The 24,566-nt window shown below is 45.2% G+C and overlaps 1 protein-coding gene across 1 annotated transcript; it reads right to left on the bottom strand.

Annotated features, from left to right (window-relative positions):
* Positions 1 to 5,491: 5,491 nt before the first annotated feature.
* LOC140534785 (chondroadherin-like protein) lies at positions 5,492 to 18,816 on the bottom strand. Its single transcript, XM_072656250.1, has 5 exons — positions 18,678 to 18,816; positions 14,981 to 15,157; positions 10,343 to 12,001; positions 9,327 to 9,493; positions 5,492 to 8,861 (listed from the first exon to the last, which is right to left on the bottom strand). The coding sequence occupies exons 2-5, from the start codon at positions 15,143 to 15,145 to the stop codon at positions 8,738 to 8,740; spliced, it is 2,115 nt and encodes a 704-aa protein (XP_072512351.1). The 5' UTR covers positions 15,146 to 15,157; positions 18,678 to 18,816; the 3' UTR covers positions 5,492 to 8,737.
* Positions 18,817 to 24,566: the final 5,750 nt, after the last annotated feature.

The following is a 24,566-nucleotide window of genomic DNA, read 5'->3' as shown; positions in this document are numbered from 1 at the left end:
TAGTCCTTTGCTTTTCTTTCTCCCCCCACAACCCCTACAGGAACAGGAAGCTTGTTTTGCTCAAGATTAAGCATTCCATCCCTTGTATTATCCCACTCCCAACCCTGATTTTTTTTCTCTGTTGAGTTTTCTCTGTGTTCACATCTCTCCTGGTTCAGTGAGGTTTAACCCAAATCCACTACCTCTCCCTCCATACCTGTATATTCTTTTCACCCACTCTAATTTTGAGAAATAGCAAATGTCACCCCTCTTTCTACACTGACATATTCCTTCTTGTACCCTCCTTCTCATTCCCCTCTTCAAACTCCCAGACCAGAATCAATCCACCCTCAGACCACCTTTTTCTTGACCCCCTCAATACCCTTTGAAGACATTTCAGTTCTGAAAGGACACACATTTCATCTCTTATTAGAATGTTAGCCCCACAGATCAAAAAAATTCCTTTCAAATGCTCAAATCAATTGACTTTTCTAGGTTTCTCTTGTCTCTTGTATTTGCACTGAACAGTTCTTGTTCAGCTCTGATCTTTTCATCAGAAAGTCCTTTATTCCATTAAAGGTCTGTGAGTTTGTTTGTGTTTTTCTCCTGTACAGTTATGTTCAATGTTGCAGGACAAGTTACTCCTGCTCATAATTCTACAGATTTGGAATGCAGCAGGTTACACATACCTCTGGTTCATATCTGGAGCACTTAGGAGACTGGAAGCATGCTTGCCTGTGCCTCACTGGACTTTGCTGGTAGCCCCTTTCTCTATTGCCTGTGGGCTTCTGGCCTGTGTGGAGCTTCGGAGTGGAAGCAGTCACTTGCTGTAGTCTCTCATTGCATTTCTTGATCAATATTTGGTCTGGCACAGATTTCAGGTTTTTATGGGAATTCCCAGTCTGCTGCTGTTCAGGTAGCCATCTTGGCCAGAGGTGCCTTTGGTCATCTCCATGGGGGGCCTGGAGGGTTTAGTTGAATGCAGTGTTTGGGTAAACCAAACTTTATCAACCAAGGACCTTCACTTGTTTCCATAGACCATGATATCTGGAAATATCTCATTTCTTGAATGGGTGGCAATCTTCAGAGACTTATTCACCATTATGAAGGAGCTGGCCCTGTTCCGTTATATTCTTGGTCTGAAGTCATGGTTGGAGGATGGGTTGGGAAGGGGCAGGGGATTTGGAGCTGGTAGTCAGCCAGCTCATACCAGCCCTACCCTCCCATGTTGGGTGATTTTTGGTCCATTCCCTGGTCCACTGGTCATGCTTATTGCCCCAGCCTTAAAAAGGAACGCTAAGAAGTCAAGAAAGTTGATCAATATGATTTAATTCCACAGGGGTAGTGATTATAAGTTCTGTGTACTGGGTTCCAGAGCTGTGAGATGCAGATTGAAATAGCAATTGCTTAATCATAGGAAGGTAGCTAGAAGCCCTCCACCCTTGTTTTTCTTTGTCATAGTGACCAAGCCCAGTGGGACAGAGGTGACACAACTACATGGAAAGTCCCTCAATTGTTTCTATACCTCTGGACCATTCTCTCTTGTCCAACCTGAGCAGGTGTCCATCTTATGACCACCTAGCACAGGGCTGGGGAATTTGAGGCCACATGTGTCCTTCTAGGTCCTTGGGGGTGGCCTTTTGACCAAGTCCAAGTTTTACAGAACAACTCCTTTTATTAAGGGGATTTGTTCAGTGAAGACCTAGAGGATCACATGTGGCCTCAAAGTCAAAGGTTCCCCACTACGACCTAGTCAGTGGAAATGCCCCATGCTTTGCCTGTCTTCTAACCACCTGGTCAGTGGAGATGTTTCTTGCTTTGCTCAATCTGTGGTCCTGCTGGATTATTCTTTATCCAGTATAGCTGTTTGTGAATGTCTAGATATCTAACCCTATAAAAATATAAAATAGGGTCTTGGAAGCAAGGGGCATCTCAGACGGTGAGGAAGATCTGAGGTCTACTTCATTAGAAGGGAACATGGACCCTTTAATAAAGTACCATTGGCTTAGAACTCTGCCTCAATCTCTCTTATTGTAATTTAAGTAATTTTTATCCCCCCAAAGCCATTATTTCACCCTCTTAAGAGGCAGCTAGGTGGAGCCACAGTGCATAGAGCACTGGGCTTGGAAACAGGAAGACTCATCTCCCTGAGTTCAAATCCAGCCTAGACACTTACTAGCTTTGTGACCCTGGGCAAGTCACTTAACCCTGTTTGTCTCAGTTTTCTCCTCTGTAAAATGAGCTGAAGAAGAAAAGAGCAAACCAGTCCAGTATCTTTGCCAAGAAAATCCCAAATGGGGTCCTGAAGAGACTGAAATGACTGAACAACAACAACTTGAGGGGGAAGGGGTGCTGGCCCCAAGCAGACTTGGTCTTGCTACTCCTATCTCCCATCCCCACCTCCAGCCAAAGACAAGTAGGGCCAGAAATCTGAGGTTCCTGCTTTCCTTGAGGGTTAGGCAGAGCCCTGACAACACCAACTGAGATTTCTATGGTGCTTTAAGGTTTGCAAGGTACACATGCTGTTTTACTTGATTCTCTCAACAACCCTGTGAGGTAGGTACAACTGTTAACACTATTTGACAGAGGAGGAAACTGAGGCTGAGAGAATCAAGTGACATGCCCAGGGTTATATACTGAGAAGGTGTTTGAGCCCAGGTCCAAGCATTATTACTGGGCCAACTGGCTGCCTCCCCAAGAATTCTCCTATTGTCTCCTATTCCACTAGGGGAGGACCATCCCAGCTTCCCTTTTGCCTTTAAGGCAAAATAAAGGGAATGGCCATTGTTCACTGGCAGGTGTGGGGAACTGTGTCTCCTTCCCTTCCCTCTGAGGGGAAGCTCCCCTGGGGATTTGTGGGGACCCCTTTGGCACCTATAGAAAACCATGTCTGCCTTGATATTGTCATATCATTTTACAAAGAATCTGCCTTCGCCTAAACTGTTTCTGATAAAGTTGACTGTTTTTGTAACGACTTGAAAGACTATTTAGTTTCACTTTTACAAGCGAAAGTCTGTGAAATATATACAATGTGTCACACAATGAGAACACCATGTTTCATTCCCAGGGGATCTTATTTATGGGGATTTTTAAGTGAACATTTATTGAGATTTCAATTCTGATAGCACATTATTTGTTTCATTAAGCAAGCAAAATAAACGAAAACAAGCTGGATTTAAAAAAATAACAGCCAAACTTATTTTAAAAATACTAATATTACAAAGGCCTACTTTTTAATGCAGCAACCTTCCCTGTACTTTAACATAGAGAATTCATATTTTGAGTCTTGTCTTCTGGGCTAAAAATGCATCTTCCCAACTGGACCCGCATCCCCCATGTCATAAAGTGACAGAGACAGAGACAAAGGAGAGAGGGAAGAGACAGAGAGACAGAGACAGAGAGGAGAGAGAGGCAGAGAGAGAATCAAAGGGGGAAGAGAGACAGACAGATATACAGAGAGAAAAACAGACAGAGATGGAGACATAGACAGAGTCAGAGGAGAGAGACAGACCCAGACTCAGAGAAGCAGAGTCAAAGGCCCTCCTACAACTGTCCAACCACTTACTACCACCAGCATTTCTGTAGCTCTTTGAGGTTTTACAAAACCATTTACACATATTATCTTCCTTGATCCTCACAACAACCTTATGGGGTAGGGTAGGTTCTATTATTGTTCTCCCATTTTACAAGGGGGGAAACTGAGACCCAGAACGTTTAGCTGCCTTACCCAGGGTCACACAGCTGATAAGTGCCGGGTGCAGATTCGAACTCAGCTCTCCCTAACGCCACATCTAGCATTGTCCGGCCCTGTTGCAGGCACTGTGCTAAGTGTGAGGGATACAAATAAAAACGAGTGAGACAATTCCTGCCTGGAGTTCATAGGTGGGTCTGTTTCTTAATCCTGCACCAGATTCTCATGGAAACAGTAGGAGGGAAGTGAATGTAAGGAGCAAGCTGGAAGCCTAAGTAACAACCTACGTGACTGAGGCTATGATTTGGATGAGAGGCTCTACTGGCCCGACCTGGGACCCCAGTCCGACGTGTAGGCAGGAGGACTCTCCCAGGATTGGGGAGCCCAGGTCACTTTAGACGTTGTGACTTTCAGGGTTGATGTTCGCTGTTCACCTTTCCGGGGATAGGCCTCTATGAGATTCAGGGAGACTTCCTGCCAGAAGGGGGAGCCTCAAATTCCACCAGCATCACCAGCACAGCCCTTGTTTTCCCACAAATCCCAGGGTTTGTGTTTTGCTACCCTTCCTGTCCTGTCATATTTTTAGAAGATCATTTAAGAGTAGAAAGGGCCCCAGTTGAGGTTTCATCCCATCCAGCCATCCCACTGGGAGAGGAGGACCTCACCACTGTGCCTTTTCCTTCCCTGGCCCTCATCTATCCCCCTTTTTACCTCTTGTTCTTATAATAATAGACAAATCAACAAATCATTGTTTCTGGAAAGGGTGTGACAATCTACAGCTCTGTGGCCTCACTCAGAATGCCAGAGACTCATTCCCCTGCAGAAGAAACTGCAGTAAGAGCAGCCTCAGAACATGGAATGTCAGGGCTGGGAGGGGCTTTAGAACAGGGGATGTCAGGGCTAGGAGAGAGCTTAGAACAGGGGATGTCAGGGCTGGGAGAGAGCTTAGAACAGGGGATGTCAGAGCTGGCAGTGGCCTTTGGATATGCTCTAGTCCAACCATCTCATGTTATAGAAGAAGAAACTGAAGTTCAAAGAGTGCAGCATCCTTGCTGGCATTTATACAGGTAGTTAGATCCCAGGTCAGCTAGACACACTCTGCTACCTTTCCACTTGGGAGCCTCAGTTTCCTCATCTGTAAAATGGCTGGTTCTCAGGTGAAGGTGGTAACAAACCCTGCCCAGGTTCAGGAGCACAAACCCAGCAGGATTGCCCAATCAGATGGAGCTCACACCCGTGTCTCTTTTGACTCATTGTTTCCAAGGTTTGACACAAAACAGGTGTGAGCAAGGTGAGGCCTTAGCTTCATGGGTGACCATTCCCAGGCTGGTCATGAGGAAATAGTCTCAGTAAAATAAACACGGACCCTCTCCTTCTTAGAAGTTATTTAGAGATCGCCTCAGTTACAGTTCCAACAGCAGCCTATCACAGCCCCTATAACCCATCCTTTTAACACAGAGGTCCTCATACTTCTTGGTCTCAGGGCCCCTTCACTTGTGCTGAGGACCCCAAAGAGCTTCTGAGTATGTGCATAAGATCTATTAATGCTGACCACATTTCAAATTAAAATGTCTTAGTATTACAATGAAAACAGTTTTGATCTCTCAGACACTCCCCACAAAGTGTCTCAGGGTCCCTCAGGGAGCCCCATGCCACACTCTGAAAATGTTATTCTAATGAATAAGCTCAAAGCTGGTTCTTTCTTTTCTCTGTAAGATTTTCACCACTCAGAGATGAAGGTACGCCACCTCCCAGAGGACGACCACAAAGTAGCAGGTGACTCTGAGATGATACCCATCCTCTCGAGTTGCTCCCAGACCCCTTCCCCAGGGACATTAGTTCCTGCTTGGGAACCTATCTCCATTGGCACAGCTGTCCTAAAGGCAGAGAGACCCTGAGCTATCCCTTGTCAGGGGCGTTTTGAAGCTTCTCTCTCCCCTCTTGTCCTTGGGCCAAGAGGTAGCTGAAGGGAATTCTCAAGTTGTCTCAACTCCAGCCAAGAGCTGCTGGAACCCCAAGTGTAGGCCTCAGCTTTTCTTCCTTTAAAAAATGAGGAGATGAAAAGAATTCACTTTTAAAAGACACCTCTAGTTCTACATCTTGGCCCTGAGACTCTAAAGTGCAGTATTTTATAATTATCATCCTGATTATTACCAACATGTTGACTGTGTAGGTTCCCCTATCAATTCAAACATATCTTGGCTTGTTGGCACCTTTATAAGAGGAAAAATTAGGTGGCTTTTTTTTAAAGGAAAGAAAAGAGCACCAAAAACATTTGAAAAGATTTTAAGTTCCTTGAGGACAAGAACTATGCCTTCCATTTTTTGGCAACCCCTACAGGCCCCAGCACAGAGCCTTGAGGACAGCAGATATTCAGGAAATAGGTATCGATTTAATTTATTCTTCCACAAAATTTTGTTCATAATCTAATTGTAGATGTAGATCTAATTTGTCATGGGATGATGGAGGGGAACTTGGAAGCAATCAAGTCAAACCTCTTCACTTTACAGCTACAAATGAGATAATCAAAGCACTTAGCATAGAACCTGGCATATAGTAAATACTATTCAAATGTTAGCTATCATGATTACAGATGAGGCAAACTGAGGCATGGAGAGGTTGTGACTTGCCCAAGGTCACCCAGCCAAGTAAGGTCTAGGTTCCTGCTTCCAAGTCCAGCACACTCTCCACTGAACTGCTTAGCTGCAGTTGGGTCAATGGAGAAGACAAGACTGGAGTTGGAAGTTGCCAGTGGCTGATGGCCATGTGGGTGAAAACTGGCCAGCCACAGAAAAAGGGAAGGCCAGGGAGAGTCCACCTCAGTGTCAACCATAGTCTAGTTATAAACCAGCACTATTCATGCTCCTGATATTATGTTAATGATGGTGCCCATGAGTATCATGAGGGCAAGGTTGGAGGGACCAAGAATCTGGCAAAGGACTCATGAAAGAAGACTGAGGGGGCAGAAGGACACTAATGGACTTTGTTGCCAAGTAGTGCATTCTTTCCAGCATTTTTCTCCCTAACATACTTTTCTGTGGACTAGGAATTCAGAAGTGGATACAAATGGGACAATTTTGTTACTATCATGTTAAAATTAATATGTATTTTTAAAAACACAGTGTATAAACACAAGCTCACAGTTTCATGTTCTTCTTTTGCTTTTTTGTTTGTATATTAGAATGTGTTTGTTGATTATTAACATCTTTTTTTTAAGGGAGAAATTGACAACTTGTGATTAGTTTCCAGTGATGGGGTTGGCTGGAACTCAGGACAGATGGACTCAAGTCCTGGGAGTCCCCCTTCCTCCTTAGCCTGCTCTCAACCCTTTAAAGTCTTCTTCCCAAGGGATAGGGGAGGAAGGCAGTGTAGTCATCCAGGGAGATGGTGATGAATGGCATGGTAGGCAGAGAGCAGCTCCTCTCTAACAACCACACTTTGCTCCCCCAAAACCAAACATGCTTTGGGGATGCCACTCTCATTCCTCTTCCTAGAAGAGCAGATGATTGAAAAGAAGAAGGTGGGGAAATTGAGTTCTTAACAAGAATGTCTGCAGTCACCGGGAAGGGGAGATTTCCGAACTTACCTGGGTCACACAGTGGACGGAGCCTGGGACTTGGAGTCAGTGAGACCTGAATTTTCATTCTTCCTTAGATACTTAGTAGCTGTGTGACCCTGGGCACTTGCTTAACCTCCCTAAGCCTCAGTTTCTCAATCTGTAAATTGGAGCTAATAATAGCACCTACCTCCCAGGTGATTGTGAGGACCAAATGAGATCATTATTACTCCTAGCAATAGTGGGACTGGGCTGTGGTGACTCAAGAATTTTAAAGCCAATGTTGTTCATTTTGATTTTCACAGTAATCAAATGTCTGGAGGGAGCAGAGATTTCAAACCCTGCCCAGAGACAGCCCTGTGCTCCAAGCTTTCATGCTGTATCTTTTCACTGTTGAGTTTATGGAGCCAAGTGTATTCTGAATGTGAACTCCTTGTGAGTCATATGAATTTGGGCTAGGGCCTGAACCTGCGATTTCACTGGCCTGGGGAGCTTCTAGTGACCAGTGAAGGTTAGCACATTCTCTGCAACTTGGGTTTAGAGAATGTTTTAGAGCACTGAAAATGTGAGTGACTTTCCCAGGGTCATGGAGACAGGATATATTAGAGGGGAGACTTGAAATGAGATCTTCCTGGCTTTGAGCACTGGCTCACCAAACTAGCTCTCAAAGTTGGGAGAAAATTAAAATGACAAAGTTGATGGGGGCTGAGCCATTTTGACAAACTTTGAATAGTTCCTGAGATTCTTCATACCCTTGGAATGGACTCAGTGAATACAGGGTTGAGACATGGGGAGCCCATCTGTGCCTGCGCAGAGGGCCTAAAGGAAACAGAGTGGCCAGGCTGCATTTGTGCATGGGAAGAAACAGTGTTATAAAGACAAATGACTCTGCAAGTTGTTAGGGCTCTGCTCCATGCAACAACCACTATGATTCCAGAGAACCAGTAATGAACTGCTACCCTCCTCCTGACAGAGGTGGCATCCAGGGAACAGGACGCGACATGCATTTTGGAGCATAGATGACACAGGGATTTGTTCTGCTTGACTACTCATATTTGCTGCAAGAGTTTTCTTTTTCTTTTGAATTAGGGAGAGAGAGAAAATAAGTACTGTGCATTGAATTTTTTAAAAAACTAACAAAAGTTAACCCAGCTCTGAGTTGCTAATTGACTTGACCCATCCCCACCAGGAGGCACTATGAATTCCTAGTGCATCCTACACACAGCCCAAGTTAAGGTACATGGGCTTTATTTACCAAAGGGTAAAGGACAAGAACACCCCATCCTGAAGAAATGAAGGTTACTCCCTTTCCTCTCATTCTCTTCTCCACCCCTATTCCCACCCCACAGCATTGGTTCCCAAGAAAAAACGACCTCCACCTCCCACTTCCAAAGACCCAAGGGCCTAGGACTGGACTGACACCTTTCATCACAGCCACCAGTCACAGCTGGCATCAACTGACTCCTTTGCACACAAGATTTCTTAGCTTCATGCTGGGAGGTTAATGGTTTCTACCAAAATTTCTTTCCCAGGCAGGCCTCAAAGACAGCAGTGGCCTCCTTCACCTTCTGGCCTTGAGCACTGGGTGGGAATTCACAGGTGGCCTCCCCAGGCAGGTTCCGACCAGCAAGCCACCTGAGAAGAGAGGGGAAGTTGGAAGGGCTTGAAAAATAGAGGCTGATGGGTCATCTCTCGGGAAAGAGAAAGGGACCTTGAGAGCCCAGTTACACAAGGCAGAATGGGAAAAAGGTGGTTGTAGGGACCCCCTGAGTGAAGCTCAGAGTTCCAGCTGGGAGAGATCACCCTTGGGGACATACTGGAGGAGAGCTTGGGGCTATAGCTGGGAGACAGAGGTTCTCAAAAGCCTTCTGCCTTCTACCAAGATGTGTTCCCCATAGACTAGGTTTGGGCAAAGCAGTGGCAGACCTTGGATTTGTTCATGCCTACCTACCCTAGCTGGGTAGATAATGTGGTCCCCACAAGGAAGTAGAGGGAGATGGGCGGGGGACCTGCCAGGCAGATTCTCTTCATTAGAATGGGCTAGTCTGAGTGAAGCCTTTTCCCACTACCATGCAGAGGGACTGGGTAGAGCATACCCACCTGTGAATTGGGAACAATTGGCAGTCACAGAGGAAAGGGTTCTCACTGAGATTGATGACCTCCAGTTGGGTGAAGCCATCCATGGCTGGCAATGTCTGCAGCTGATTCTTCTCTAGATACAGGCTCCTGAGCCCATGCTCCAGGCCAGCAAAAGCCCCGGGAGAAATCTATAGAGGAAGGTGCCAGTGACGGTAAGGATTGGTGAGTTGGGGTTGGGGGGTGGCTTAGAATAGAGAATACTGGAGCTGGAAGGGGCTCAAGACACCATCTACTACAACTTCGTTTTTTAACAGACAACAAAACTTAATTCATGGAAGAAGGGGAAGCAGACCTGAGATTCAGGATACTAATTCCTTCCCAATGCCCTCTCCCACTACCCCATAATTCCTGCCTCCCCCTCTACCTGCTTGGGCTAGGGACCACACCCTGGAACTTTGATCCTGTTCATCTTTCCCATTTCCATCCCATCCTGGGAACCCACTCTTCAACTTGGTGACTGTTTCCTCGACCCCACTCCCCCCACAATCTCCAGCAGGCACCAACCATGTGATTCAGTCCCCAGGCACCCAGACCTAGCCACTCACAACTCCTGCCCTTCCCCTCCCAGTTTTAGAACCATGACCAAATCAACACTGCCACTGCTCCTGGAAGGAGTCTGTCACTCTTCTCCTGTGGCTCCACTCATCAGCCCTGGTCCAAAGAGTTCCCCCTCTTCCCCTTCCCCCCCACTTCTCTATGTGTGTTGTCTCCCCAATCAGAATGTACACAAGGACTCTCTGCCTTTGTGCCTGGAACATAATGGGTATTTAATAAATGCTTGTCTCTCTCCAGCACATGTTAAATGCTTAAGAAATGCTTTTTTGTTCATTCATTCATTCCTTCTTCTCTCTGTAAATAGAGTGAGTCCCCAGATCTGTGGGTAAATGCCTGCCTGCTTCCTTCTGTTGGCTACTGGGTATGCCCTGGGGTCCTCTTCCTTTCGGGAGGCTGCCTGGCTCCATCTGCCTCTTACTCACCTGCTGGAGTCCAGTGTTATTTAGATAGAGGTGTTGCAAGGACTTGGCCACAGGCATGAAGGCTCTCTCTTGCAGGATCCCAAGGGGATTGCCTGATAGCTCCAGCTCCCTGAGGGCAGGCAACCCCTCCAAAGCCCCTGTTGGTATGGTTTGCAATTGATTACTGCCCATATAAAGTCCCTGCAAGTTCCGAACTGGGCCAGATGAGACCTGAGAGATGTTGTTCTCACTCAGATGGAGCCAACGAAGATTCTTTGCACCAGCTAAATCTCTGAGTGCCAGATATTGGAGAGCATTGTACTCTAGATGAAGGCCTATCAAACTGGGCAGAGCCCACAGGACATCCCTGGGCACCCGTGTGAAGTGATTGCGATCGAGGTATAGGTAACGGAGCCGGGGGACACCCTGTAGAGCAGCCGCACTAAGCTCTGAAAGCTGGTTGTCAGAGAGATAGAGGTAGACCAGCTGGCCCAATCCATTCAAAGCCCCTGGAGCCAGATGAGTGATCCTGCAGTGCTGGAGGTGCAGGGATACAAGGTGGCCTAACTTTGAGAAGGCAAACTGAGGCACAGATGTAAACTTGTTCCAGTTCAGATCTAGGAGTTGAGTGGTATTGGGGAATCCTGAGGGGATGAGCCTTAGCCCCTTGTTCTCACAGCTACTATGGTGGGAAAGAGATGAGCAGGTACAAGCTAAGGGGCAAGGCTTGGTGGTCCCGTCCCCCTTTGGGGCCTGAGTGTGCTCCTGTTTTTCTTCCCCATCTCCGTGTCCTTCGCAGCGCAGGTCCTCTTCCCTCAGTGACTTCAAAGCTTTCCCTTGCAGCAGCCTGGGCTCTTTGCATAGCCCATCCATCATCAACCAGTTTCTAACGGCCCAGTCTCTCAGAGGCCGGGCAGCACAGTCACAGCGCAGTGGATTCCCACTCAGGTTGAGCTTATGGAGCCGATCCATGCCCTCAAGTGAAGGAAGCATCTTCAGCTGGTTGTCATGTAGGTCCACAGTGTAGAGGCGGGGACAGTGGGAGAAGGCACCCACATCCACAGAGTGCAGAGAGGCACCATCAAGGGCCAGGTAGCGCAGTTCTGGCAGGGCTAGCCCTTCCTCCTTCCCCAGGGAAGTGAGGGGATTATGGCCAAGATCCAGGTGGGCCAGGCCATGCAGGTGGGCCAGAGCCTCCCAAGGGAGGGCCCGAAGTTCATTATGGTCCAGGCTGAGCCTGCGGAGGCGGGGAAGACCCGCCAATGCCTCGGGTGCCAAGTCCTTGAGGGCATTGTGGGAGAGGCGGAGCCACCAGGCACTGAGGAGCCCCTGAAAGGCCATGTCAGGCAGGTGTGCCAGGGAGTTGTGTGCCAAGCTGAGGAGGTTGAGGTAAGGGAGCTGCTGGAAGGTCCCTGGCTGGATCTCTTTCAGTTGGTTGTTCTCTAACACCAGCTGCTTCAAGAGGATCAGCCCATCCAGGGACCCTTTGTGCAGGACAGAGATGTTGTTGGAGGCCAGATTGAGGTAGGCCAGGGATGCCAGGCCATCAAAAGTCCCTTTCTGTACCTGCTTCAGCCAACACTTCTGCAGATCCAGGTGGGTCAGGTAGGAGAAGGACTGGAAGACTTGTGGAGGGAGTGCCTTTAAGACATTACCTTGGAGATCCAGCTTCCGAGTCATCTGTTAATAAGAAGAGAATCATTCTTTATGGTGATACCTCTGTGTTTCTTTAAGAAGGGGTGGGAATCTGACTTCATATTTTAACGGGTTTTCTGTTCTTCTCAGTGGGTGGAGGTGGAGGAAGGGAAGGGAGAGAATCTGGAACTGAAAATTAAATTTACTGGAAAAAAACTGTATCTTCAGTGCCCAGCATAGAGTAAGAGCTTAATAAATGTTTGTTGAATGAAAAACAAAATAAATAAATCCATAAAAAAGGAGGTAGTGATTTGTGCAGAGCAGAAATGGAGAACAAGCTTGCTACCTCCACCTTCTGCATCTTTACTAAGCAATACCTCAAGGCCTGTAGAGGTTCCAGAGTAACTTTCATAACCTTGGCACTAGCTGCCAGGAGCATGATGGCAACTGAAAGAAATGTACCACCTCAGTCAACATATCAAGGCAACCCAGAGTGACTCTCTGAAGATGGGGCGAGTACAGTTGGGAAAAAAGAAATCTTGACTTGAGGCTAGGCTGTGGGTCTGACTAACAAAGGGGCTAAAAAAGTGTTGATTGGTCCCAGTTATGTTGACTGGGCAGCCTCACCAAAAAGTAGTAATACTCCCTTTGAGTAAAAGGGAGTCCCTGCACCAGAAGACATACTCTTTAGACAGTAAGAATTCAGCAGAAAATGAGAAGCCCATGAGCTCTGAGGAGAAGCAATAAACTTTAGGGGCAGAAAAGCCTATCCGTTATAGGGGTGAGTTACAGCAGTGGTGAGGTAATAGTGCTGAGAGCTGAGAAAGGTGTATCATCCAGGAGTAACCCTAGGAGTATGTGTTGCCTAACATGGGACTCCTTTGTGTATAAAGGAATTTTTTCTGCTATTTGCTTTGCTCCTATAGCTTTAAAAAGCTTTGCTATTTGATTTATAGTTCCTAGTTTCAACTATAGTTCAAATAGTATGGAACCCTAATTCTATAGCTTGAACCCTGGTAGAGACAGCATGAAAGGCTGAACATTACTCTTTCTGTGAAAGGTCCTGAAGTCATCCAGGACCTACGTACACGTCACTGGATCTCTGACCTCTTAAGTGTAGACACACCTTATCCAATGCGTACCCTAACCCATCCACATATTCCCATCCTAGACAATATTTGTGATTGTCTCCTCATTCATAGTAATAATAACTCCTACTTCTTTGTTAAACACTATCGTCACAAAAGTTCTGTGAAATAAGAAGTGAATTTTTTTTCAATTCAGGCTCATGATTCATTGGGGCAGGGAACTTTTGGTATGGTGGTTCCTTCCACCAATGCGGATTGATAAATTGTCTATAAATTATAGTTTCAGGGAGTTCTCCAAGACATTGAGAGGTTAAGTAATAATTATACAATGATAATAAGAGCTAACATTGATATTTGTGCTTACTATGTGCCAGGCAGGGTGCTAAGTCACAACTATTATCTCATCTGATCCTCACAACAACCCTGGGAGGCAGGTGTTTTTATTATTTCCATTTTATGGATAAGGAAACTGAGGCAAAGAGTGTTAAGTGACCTGTTATTAAGTAACACAGCTATTAAGTGTCTGAACCTGGATTTGAACTCAAGTCTTCCTGACTCTAAGGCTGTCCCTCTTGCCATTATACCACATTCCTTCTATAGAGAGTATATTATTTTCCCAGATTTATATATAAGAAAACTGAGTCCCAGAAAAGCTAAGTGGTTTATTCATAATTATTAATGCATTCAACCCTGGCTTTGAACTCAGATCTCCACCATTCTTGTCATTAAAACTTTCTAAATGACCTTCCCTAGAGGAATGCCATTAAGAGAGAATGTCCTGTATACATGTTGGTTATTCTTTCATTCCTGAATTCATCCATCTCATAGACACTTCATACAAGAGAAACAATAAGGCATAGTTTGAGACCTGTGTCTCTGTCACATCCCGGCTGTCATCATACAGCCAGGACATCTGACCTCTTGGCGTCCCAGGAAACTCTCAAGGAGTGAAGGTAGAGATAAGCTGCTCCTCTCCAGCATCTGAAGGGTTGGCCACGCAAATTGGAAATTCCTTCCACTGATGAAACTACTGGTCCATAGGAAGAAACATTCATGCCAACTTTACACAAAACTCAGGGCAGGTGGGGAGAGGGGAGAAACATGGCTTAAATCTCATTCCCCTCCACATCTAGCACTGTGACATCACCCATTTGGAGCCAGGGGCTCAGAATGGGCTGGGTCAGTCTAACAAGGAGATAAGTGAATTATGATACATCGGCAATGATAATATACAATATTATGTGATAAGTATGCGTGAGAGAAGCAAATCAAAGCATTCTCTGAGGTCCAAGGGAGACCATTGACAAGAGTGGTACTCAGGAAAGGCTTTGGTAAGAGATGGCCCTTGAGCTGGGCCTTATGAATTACTTAGGATTTCAATATGGAGGCAGCCCAATGTAAAAGAAGCGTGAATAGTAAAATAGTGAAAAGAATTAGACTCTTTCAGCCATCCAGCTAAATCATAACCAAGCCTGGGCAAGGAAGATGGCAGGTCAGGAACAGGGATTCTTGATGAAGGCTAATCTGGTCAACATTGATCAAGCTAGTCACTGTATGGGGACTAGGGAGATAAAACCTAAACCAAACAGTCCTCCTCAAAGAACTTAAATTCCACAGGTGGGGGAAACAATGTATAGACAGATAAACACAAAAAATATATGAAGTAAATACAAAGGAATTTCAGGGGAGGCACTAACATCTGGGGGAGTAAAGAGAGCCCTCATTAAGGAGGAGGCCACTGGAGCTAAGCACATCCCACTCAGGCCTCTGAATTTGCTGCTTAGGTCAATGGTGAAGCCTTATACTGACACAAATTTCTGGGTGTGGCAGTGAGTGTGCCAGCATCCCTGCCCTTTCCCAAGCTCTGATGCCCTGAGCTAGAGCTCTGATCATCACCACGGGACCCACGCCCCTGACCTGCAGTGCTCCAGTTTACCTGTGGGATAGAGGATGGCACTTTGGTGAGGTTTCGGTTCTGGCACAAGACAGATCTCTTGCTGATATCACAGACGCAGACCTGGGGGCAGTTACTGGTGACTCTCCTCTCAGAGGAGGCCTGTAGCAGTGACAACAGAAGCAAGAAGCTAAGGGAGCTCCACATCTTGAGGCATCACTGTGGAAAGAGAGAGGAGCAGATTTATTACAAACAGAAGAGAAAATAAACATGAAAAAAATCCAACAATAATGTCCTAAAAGGAACCCCAAAAGGAGAGATTCTAGGAATGTTGTGGCCCAAATCCAAAGCTCCCACATCAGAGGAAAAAGTACAGCACACATGCAGAAAGAAACCGCTCCAATATGAAAAAAGTCAGGATCATCTAAGTCTATAAATAAGAGATTCTGGAATACAATATTCCAAAAGGCAAAAGATTTAGGCTTACAACCAACAATAACTTACTCTGCAAAGCTAAGCAAAATCCTACAGGGAGGAAATGGATTTTGAATGGAATAAAGGGCTTTCAAGCATTTCTGACGGAAAGGTCAGAGCTGAATAAGAACTTTGAAATATAAGCACAAGATGCCAGAAAAACCTAGAAAGGTCAACATATTAAGTAGCTAGGCAGAGTAGGGCTTGTTTATGGTCCCTACTGCTGAGGAAGCTGCTAGGGAGTCACCTGAGTTGAAGGAAGGCTAAAGTTAATTGGGCATCCACACTAGGTCTCGAACCACTATGGTGAGTAGAGGGCCACCAGCCTGCCTAAGGAGGGTTGAACTGGGAAGAGGTTAAAACTTCTGGGTCAGTCTGCATTGGGTTCAAGCTTATGACTGGCCATTTCTGTTCTAGCTTAGACAAGATAGAGAGAACCAGTTTCGAAAAAAGTGATGGACAGGAAGCACAAAAAGAAACAGATATTTTTGGACGTGACTACTGTGTGGATTTATTTTGTTTGACTCTGCATGTTTGTAACAAGGGACTTTTTCCTTCTCATTTTTTAATGGGGAGGGGATTTGGGGCTCTTTTTTTGATGTGTAAGTTCAGAATAAAAATTAAAATAAAAATAAAAAGAGGTCTGTGCCAGAGCCAACACAATTTTAAGGTCACCAGGGGATCTATTCCCACAATACTGGGAGAAAAGCAACAGGTACTAAATGATTGGGAGGAAAGCATGTATGGTGTTACTACTGGAAAAAAAAAAGTTAATTCATAGAAGTTTGATCCATAATAACTCTTGCCCCACGTGGCTATTTTCTCATCTCTATCAGATCTTTATGAGAACAAGCCCCCCACATACTGATGAAAATATGAGAACGGAAAGGGTGAGTTTTCATGAGTGATACTGGACAACAGACCACACTTCTACTGCATGATAACGAGAGTGCAAGAGCCCACAGGGCTCCAAGAATACCATTCAGTAGAACAAAAATCAGTTTTCTCCAACAAATCTGTCCAGATTTTCGTGTCCGGAGTTCCGGATAACCTCTACCAGTTTCAGAGGTCAGTCCCTTTCCCTTTATAATGTAAACTGAAAAACCTTTCTTTGTATCTCAGCACTAGGCTTAGTGCCTGGCATACAGTAAGCACTTAATAAATGCTCACTGATTGATTGATTGATATATCCTGGATGGACACTGATAATAACCTGGGGCCAGAATTGAGTTGGAGGATGAGGGCACCTTTGGGAAAGACCACTATGCTTTTGATGACCTTAAGCTTCTCCCTAGATTAAAAGTCTATCCCTGCCACATCCTTGGCCACCTGGCAATGCTGTGAACCACAGAATTTTATGACTCAGGAATGGTTGATGGACAAAGTGGAATATTATTGGACCTCAAGAATAATGGGCCAAAAGAATTCAAGGAAATGTGGAAAGAAAGCAGAAGCAAAGGGCAGACAAACACTTTGGCTACAACCGTTCCAGACAAATGTCCAGACAAGAAACTAGAGGAGGACCCAGAAACTAGCAGGCGGCCTCAGGATCATAGAGCCCGTGCTGGGAGGGCCTCAGACATGATTGGGTGCAAATCCCTCATTTTCAGAGGAGGACACTGAGGCTTAAGTGACTTGATGGAGGTAGACAGAGGCTACCAAGTGATGGAGGCTTCTGACTCCCAATCCCACGCACTTTCTTCTGCTCCATGAATTTTTTGTTACAACTAGCTTCAAGCTCTTGGGTATCTGTGCTTTTCTTTTATTTGTTTTTTTTTCCCCTTTATTCCTTGTTTAAACATTAGACCCCTTGACCTCCAACTGGCAAGGCTCTTGAGCTAGGACTGGGGGTCCAACACTAAATTCCTCGTCCTTGAAGGCAAGGACTGTTGGGGTTCAGTCTTGGGTGCCCCGAGTACAACCTATATTGGTGCTTAATGAAAGGTTGTTGGTTGATTGTCCTCACAGCACTAGCTAAGCTGCATAGGGAGACTCATTAGCAATAAGCCAATTCTTGCAGATGAATTCTTTGGTTATGACAATGATTAATTAGGGTGGAGAGAAATGTGGGTTGCAATGAATACGACAATGATGAGGCCACTGTATGGGGCAGGAAGAATCTATGACTAGGTACTCAGGGTACTGGATCCCAATCTGGAGCTGAGATTGGAAGATCTAGCAGCATATAGGGCCACTTCACTTCAGCCCCCCACCCCAACCAGTCTTACTGGGGGAGGGGCCCTAGGAGCAGCAGAGGAGAAGAGCAGGAAATATGGCTCTCTTCTGATTCTGCCTCCAGCCCACCTGTCTCCCTACGGAAGCCGAGAAGGAGCTCCTTGAAAGACCCTGCGGAGGCTGGGACATACATCCAGCACTGCCTTACTCTAGGTAGGATGGTGGAAAGCAGAGTCATAGAAGTGTCCAACATGCTAGGAGGAAAGTGAACTTAGAGATCATCTGATCCAAGCCTTTTCATTTGACTGATGAGGAAACAGACATCAGCAGGACAGTGATCATAGAGACCTTAGGAGTTACCTAACCCTATGTCCCCATTTGACAAGGAAGGAAACTGAGGCACAGAGAGAATAAATGGCTTGCCTTTATAACTATATTAATGGGATCATCTGGTCTTACTTTTCTCATTTTACAGAGAGAGACAATGCCTTGTAGTGGAAAGAGGGTTTGCCTTAGAGTCAGAGGTCCGGTAGTCAAATTCTGGCTGTCATTTCCTACCCGTGAGATTGAGCTCACTTAGCAACTAAAGAGTTCTTGAGGTCACTCCCAGCTTCCAGGGCTTCCTTCAGGACCCAGCTAGAATCTCACTTCTTACAGGAAGCCTTTCCCAAGCTCTTCATTCTAGGGCCTTCCTTCTCTTAATCAGTTCCTATCTGTCTTGGCATAGCTTGTTTGTACATGTTTGCAGGGTATCTCCCCTAGTGGATTATGAGCTTGAGGACAGTGACTATCTTTTGCCTTGCTTTATAGCCCTGGAGCTTAGCACAGTGCCTGACATATAGTAGCAGCTTAATAAATTCTTGCTGACTGACTCCCAGCTCAAAAGGCTTGATGATGAAGGATGGAAGCATGGGGAGTGGAAACTGAGGCCCAGAGAGAGGAAGGTTCTTGCCAGAGGCCGAGCAGCAAGTTAGTAACTATGCTTGACTTCTTTCCCAGGGTTTCTTCATACCCCTCTCCTGCCTGGGTGTCCACCACTTTCAGAGGACAGAGCCAACTCCCCCAGCTCCCAAGGGCCCCAAGAACTCACCCCACACTCCTGGCTCCTGCACTCTGGCTCTTGGGTATCCGTACTTTTCTTTTATTTGTTTTTTTGGACAGCTCCCGGGGAGCTGGGACCAGGAGAAGGCGGGGTGGGATGGGGGAGTGTAGTTCCCAGAGCCAACCAGTCTGTCCCCACACCCTGGATCTCTGGCAGTCTTGATCCTCAACAGGCAAGGGCCCCACCAACTGCCCCTGGAGCAGGCCCCACCTAGAAACCATGTGGCCCTTCCCTGGTGGAAGAATTCCCGTGGGCAGCTGGAAACCACCAAAAGGCACCCGTCAAGGCAGCATTCGAACTTGGGGCCCAGGACTGCTGGGCTGTGAGAAGGGGGCAAGGGATGCCAGCACATTTGGGTCCCCATCGCAGCTCTGAGGTGCTTAGAGGTTGGGACCCTGGGAGAGACACTGACCCTCTGAATCTACGTCTTTTTCTGCAAAGCCAACACAGGACTCAGAGCTTTGTGGACTCAGAGAAGCTGGAAAGGCCCTCAGACACCAGTGGGGCCAAGCCCAGCACTTTAGAAAGGGGGATACTGAGGATCAGGGCAGGGGAAAGGACTAGTCTAGGGTCACACAGGGAATTAGGGTCTGCAGAGGGATTTGAACTGGGCTCTCGCTGCCTCCATCTCCCATTACTTCCCCTGCTCTTCTCTATAAACACTCCTCATCCCAACTTCCCCCCAGGGCCTGGAATGCTCTCCCTATCTCATCTCTGCCTCTGACATCCCTGGCTTCCCCCAAGACCCAGCCCATCAGAGGTTTAGCCTGGCTCCCCAGCCACTGAGCCTTGTGTCCCAAGGCTCCCCCTTCCTTCCACCCCCTTATTTACAAGGCACCTCAGCAGGAGCCCCTTGAGGGCAGGGACGATTTTCACCTTTCTATGTCCGGACAGTCCTGGTCAGCAGTAAGTCCACCATTCCAGGGGTTCTTTGAAGTTTTTGTGTCAGTGGCCTCCCTTAGACAGTCTAGTGACATGGACCCCCTGCCCCCCAGAAGAATATTCTTAAATGCTTAAAATAAAATACATGGAATTACAAAGGAAGCCAATTAAATTGAAATACAGGCATCTAGGAGATATAGTATATATAGACACATACATATATGCATATACATAAACATAGACAGATAGGGACAGAGAGAGAGGTAGACTTGAAGTCAAGAAGACATGCATTCAAATCTTGCCTCAGTCACTTAGTAGCTGTGTGATCTTGGATAAGCCACTTAACCTCTGTGAGCCTCAGTTTTCTCATCCATAAAATGGGGCTAATTATAGCCTCCCTCTCACAGGAGTGTTCTGAGGACAAAATGATGCAGAACTTTGCAGACCTTAAAAAGCCATAGAAGGGCTAGGTGGTGGTGGTTGTTTTTTTAACCATTAGAACTGACCCCAGGTTAATACTAGCATCTCTTTGCCATCTCACCAGCCCAATCTCAAGATTCTGGTAATGCTAACCCCAGGATCACAGCTGAAAGGGCCTGGAGAGCCCAAGCTCACTCTTCATATTCTGGAGAAGAGAATGGAGACCCAAAGGTCATCAGCAACTGACTGGGATTTGAACCCAAGTCCACAGACTCCAAATCCAGTGCTTTTTCCTTTGTCCCTTACTGCTTTAGACTTTATAAGCTGCTGGGAGAAAAGCAGGGAGCTGGGAAGGGAAGATTGTCTCTCAGGTCTTTCTTGCCTATTCCCTCCCTGCAATTGGTTAGGATCTTAGAACTTCTGGTAATAGCTAAAGAAGCCTTCAAGGCTATTAAGGTTACTGCATTTATTTTACAGAGGAGGAAACTGAGACCCAGAGAGGGTAAGTGATTTTCCCAAAGGTTATGTAAAGTATGCACGCACACACACACACACACACACGGATTATACATCTCTCCTCCCCCTCTCTCTCTTTCTATGTATACAAATACATATTATATACATACATACATATATAGTTCAGATAGATAACTTTATATAGATATATAATATCTATGTATAATTTTTGTATAGATACAAAAGGGGTTTAGGTGGCACAGTGGATAAAGCTTATGACTGGAGCCATGAAGACTGCTCTTCCTGAGTTCATATCCAGCCTCAGATGCTTCCTAGGTGTGTGACCCTGGTCAAGTCACTTTACCCTGTTTGCCTCAGTTTCTTCATTGTAAAATGAACTAGAGAAGGAAATGGCAAACTGTTCCAGTATCTCTGCCAAGAAAACCCCAAACAGGGTCAAGAAGAGTCGTACACAACTGAAAATGACTAAACAACAAACGACTATTTGTATTGCAAATTCTAGCAAGAAATTCGTTGGTTTTGTCTCCTATAATTTCTTCTATTTCTTAAAGAGGGAAAAATTTTCCACAAGTAAGATAGATCTAATATTCCATTTTCATCTAGTTTTTTGTATGTTACTTTTCCTATTTAGGTAACTGACTCATGTGTTCATGCTTCATCAAGCATTATTAAGCCCTTAGTACATATCAGACACAGGAGACCAGGTGAGAAGTGGCGAGACATTGAACTAGGGGAGTGGCTCTACTGGTGGAAATAAGGTTATGGATGCAAGAGATGTTGTAAAGATAGAAATCTGGCAGCTGACTGAAGGATATGTGGAATGAAAGACAATGGAGAAATCAAGTAGAAAGTCAAGCTTTCAACCCAAGGGTGACTTGGAAGAGGGGTGGGATGGGGAAAGAGATGGAAGAAAGTCCCAAGATTTGTCACCATTTCATCAAGGAACAATTTGGACAAACTCTTCCCTAACTCCACACCCCACCCCCATATCTATCACATATTAGCTATAGGTGATATATACATATATAATACATATTATATAGAGATAAATTATTTTTTAAACTATGATTTAGAGAGAATTATAAGTAATACAACAGATAAATTTGATTCTACAAAAAGAAAAGAAGCTCTGCCCAGCAAAAAATAATGCATCTAGAATAAAAAAGAAAAGAAACAAGATGGGAAAAATCTTCACTTGAGACACTTTCAGGAAAAGTCTTATATACACAATTTAAAAGGAAATAACTTAACTTTGTAAAAAGAAGAGTCATTCTTCAAAGTGCACAGGAAGAAGAAACAAAAGCTATCAACAATCACAGAAACAATTTTCAAAAATTCTAATAGGAAGAGAAATACATATTAAATTAACTCTGAGATTCCACCTCGCCTCCATCAAATTGGCAAAAATAATAGAAAATGACAAAATTCCACACTGCTATGATTGGTAAAGCCAGAATGCTATTAAATTCTTTACTTCTGACTACTCCCTCCTTACCTTTTCTTAGAATTCCAAGCTTTCTTCAAAGCAGAGCTCAGTTATCCATCTCTTTCAAGGGGAGATTTTTAATGATGCCCTTCCCTTAGGAATTATTGCTGTCTCCCTCCTAAAATTGCTTTGTATTCACTTATCTTTGTACGTGTTGTGTCTTCCCTTTCTCTTCTCTGCCCCCAGTAAAATGTAAACCCCTTCAGGGTAAGAAGATAAGTTCAATTTCTTTTAGTGTGTTTGTATCCCAAGTGGATAATACAAAACTTTCATGATTGTTTGTTTTTCCAAAAAAAAAAAAACACATCTCATCCATTCTCTCTCTAGAGGTGGGCAGCATTTTTCATCATGGGTCCTTTGGAACTGTTTTAGATCAATGTCTTGATCACAGTAGCTAAGTCTTTCACACTTGATCATCATTATCATTACAATATTACTGTCACTTTGTACAATGATCTCTTGGTTCTGCTTGCTTCACTTTGCATCAATTTGTATAGGTCTTGCCTTGGGCATAGTTAAGAAATGTTTTGTTGCCTTGAAATTCTGGAGGAAAATGACTTTGAGGATTTTCCTCACATTCAGCAAATTGGGGAAGAAGATAAAAAAATGGGAGTAGTCAACGTTGGAGGGCTTAGAGAAAAATGGGCCCCTTCATACATTGTTGGTGGAGCTGTGAATCACATAACCATTCGGGAAAGCAGTTACACCTAGAGATAATGAAAATGTCCATCACCTTTAACCCAGAGGTTCCACTGCATGACACATAGCCAGAAGAGGTCAGTGACAAAAGAGAAAGGTCCCCACGTACACCACAATCGGCATAGCAGTACTTTTTATAGTAGCAAAGAACCGGAAACATGTAGATGCCCATCTGTTGGAGAATAACGAAACAAATTGTGGTACAAGAAGGAATGGGATGGAATTGCTGTAAGCTACAATGACTATGCTGAATAAAGAGAAGCATGGAAAGATTTAAGTAACAGATGCAAAATGAAGAAGGAAGAACCAGGAAAACAATAGAAAGAATGAGCTTTTATCAAGCACCTGCTGTGTCTCCAGCACTATGCCAAGTACTGGGGAGACGCAGAAAGGCCAAAGTTCCTGCTCTCAAAGCTCTCACAGTCTAATGAGGGAGACAACCTGTAAATAATTATGTAGAACAAGCTACATACTGGATAAAGAGGAACTCACAGAGGAAAGGCACTAGAATTAAGGGGGATCCAGAAAGACCTTGTAGGAGGGGGGATTTAGCTACCACTTGAAGGAGGCTAGGGAGGTGAGGAGATGGAGATGAGGAGGGAGAGTGTGCGAAGCAGGGGGCAGGATGGCCAGAGAGAATGCCCAGAGGCAGGAGCTGAGTGTCTTTGCCACTGGAATTTATTGAGGGAGTGAGAGAGTGATATGGTCAGATTGATGTTTTAGGAAAATCACTTTAGTGGCTGAATGGAGGTTGGATTGGGGTGGGGAGAGCCTTGAGGCAGACAGACTTCCCCCACCCCAGGCTATAGCAGTGGTCCAGGTGTGCGGTAACGAGGTGACAGGTCCTATACCAGGGTGGCAGCATTGTCAGAAGAGAGAAGGGGCCAATTTGAAAGATGTGAGAACAGAAAGAATGGAATTTGTCCACTCTTTGGATATGGGGAGGGAAAGAGAGTGAGGAGTTATGAGAAGGCACCTCCTGCTGCTTCTTCAAGCATGGGAGATGTTTGGCCTGGACAAAGGTACATCATGTCAGACTTTTTCAATGTCTTTATAGAAGACTTTCCCCTTCTTTTTTGTTCTTTGCCATAAGGAATGATGGAGAGGGGAATGGGAAGAAAACACACTGGGAGATAAAGGTGACAGAAAGCCAAACTTATCAATCAAAATATATTTTTGTAAAAGGCAAATCTGGGGAACTGCAAATTGGTCCAATTTTTAAAAACACAACAGACCATTATAAGAAGAGTTACAAGAATGAACCCTCTGCTGTTGGCAGAGTGGTCCCACCATTGGGAGTGTAGTCCAAGAGGCTATTGGCAGTATGAAAGACCTGTCTTTACAAAAACATTTCTATCCATCAGTCAATAATTATGAACTGAATGTCTCCTGTGTGCCAGGGAGCTGTATAAGGCACCGGAAACACACAACAATGAAACCTGCTCTGCCCTTACTGGGCACATGGGAACCAAATTACACGTGAAATGGGTGTATGTGAATGTAATGGAACATGGTCACACTGTCAGAAATAAAGACCAGGAAGAAACAAAAAATCAGAGCAAGATTCGTGCAAACTGATGCAGAGAGAAACCGACAGAAGGAGCAGACTGGCAAGCGCTGGGAGGACAGCCAGGTGACTCAGCTGCGCAGGAGGAAAACTAGGACTGGGACAGTCAATAGACCCGCCTTTTGGGGCGTGGTCAGAGATCAGAAAATCACAGCCCACCTACAGTCACAGTCATCTCCTGTTTACTGTGGTTGTTGGCTTCTGTGCTGTTTTTCTCTCATTTTCTTTTCTTATGTTTTTGTTTCTCTATTTGATTACTTATGTTTGTCCATGGCAGTCAAAATAAAATTTATATATTAAAAATTTTAAAGAATAGGAGGCTGAGAAGTGGATAGAAAATTAAAGG

The sequence above is a fragment of the Notamacropus eugenii genome, chromosome 3 (assembly GCF_028372415.1).
Source record: "Notamacropus eugenii isolate mMacEug1 chromosome 3, mMacEug1.pri_v2, whole genome shotgun sequence".
Taxonomy (NCBI): domain Eukaryota; kingdom Metazoa; phylum Chordata; class Mammalia; order Diprotodontia; family Macropodidae; genus Notamacropus; species Notamacropus eugenii.
The sequence above is the reverse complement of the archived record's forward strand: the minus strand, read 5'-3'. Positions and strand labels throughout refer to the sequence as shown.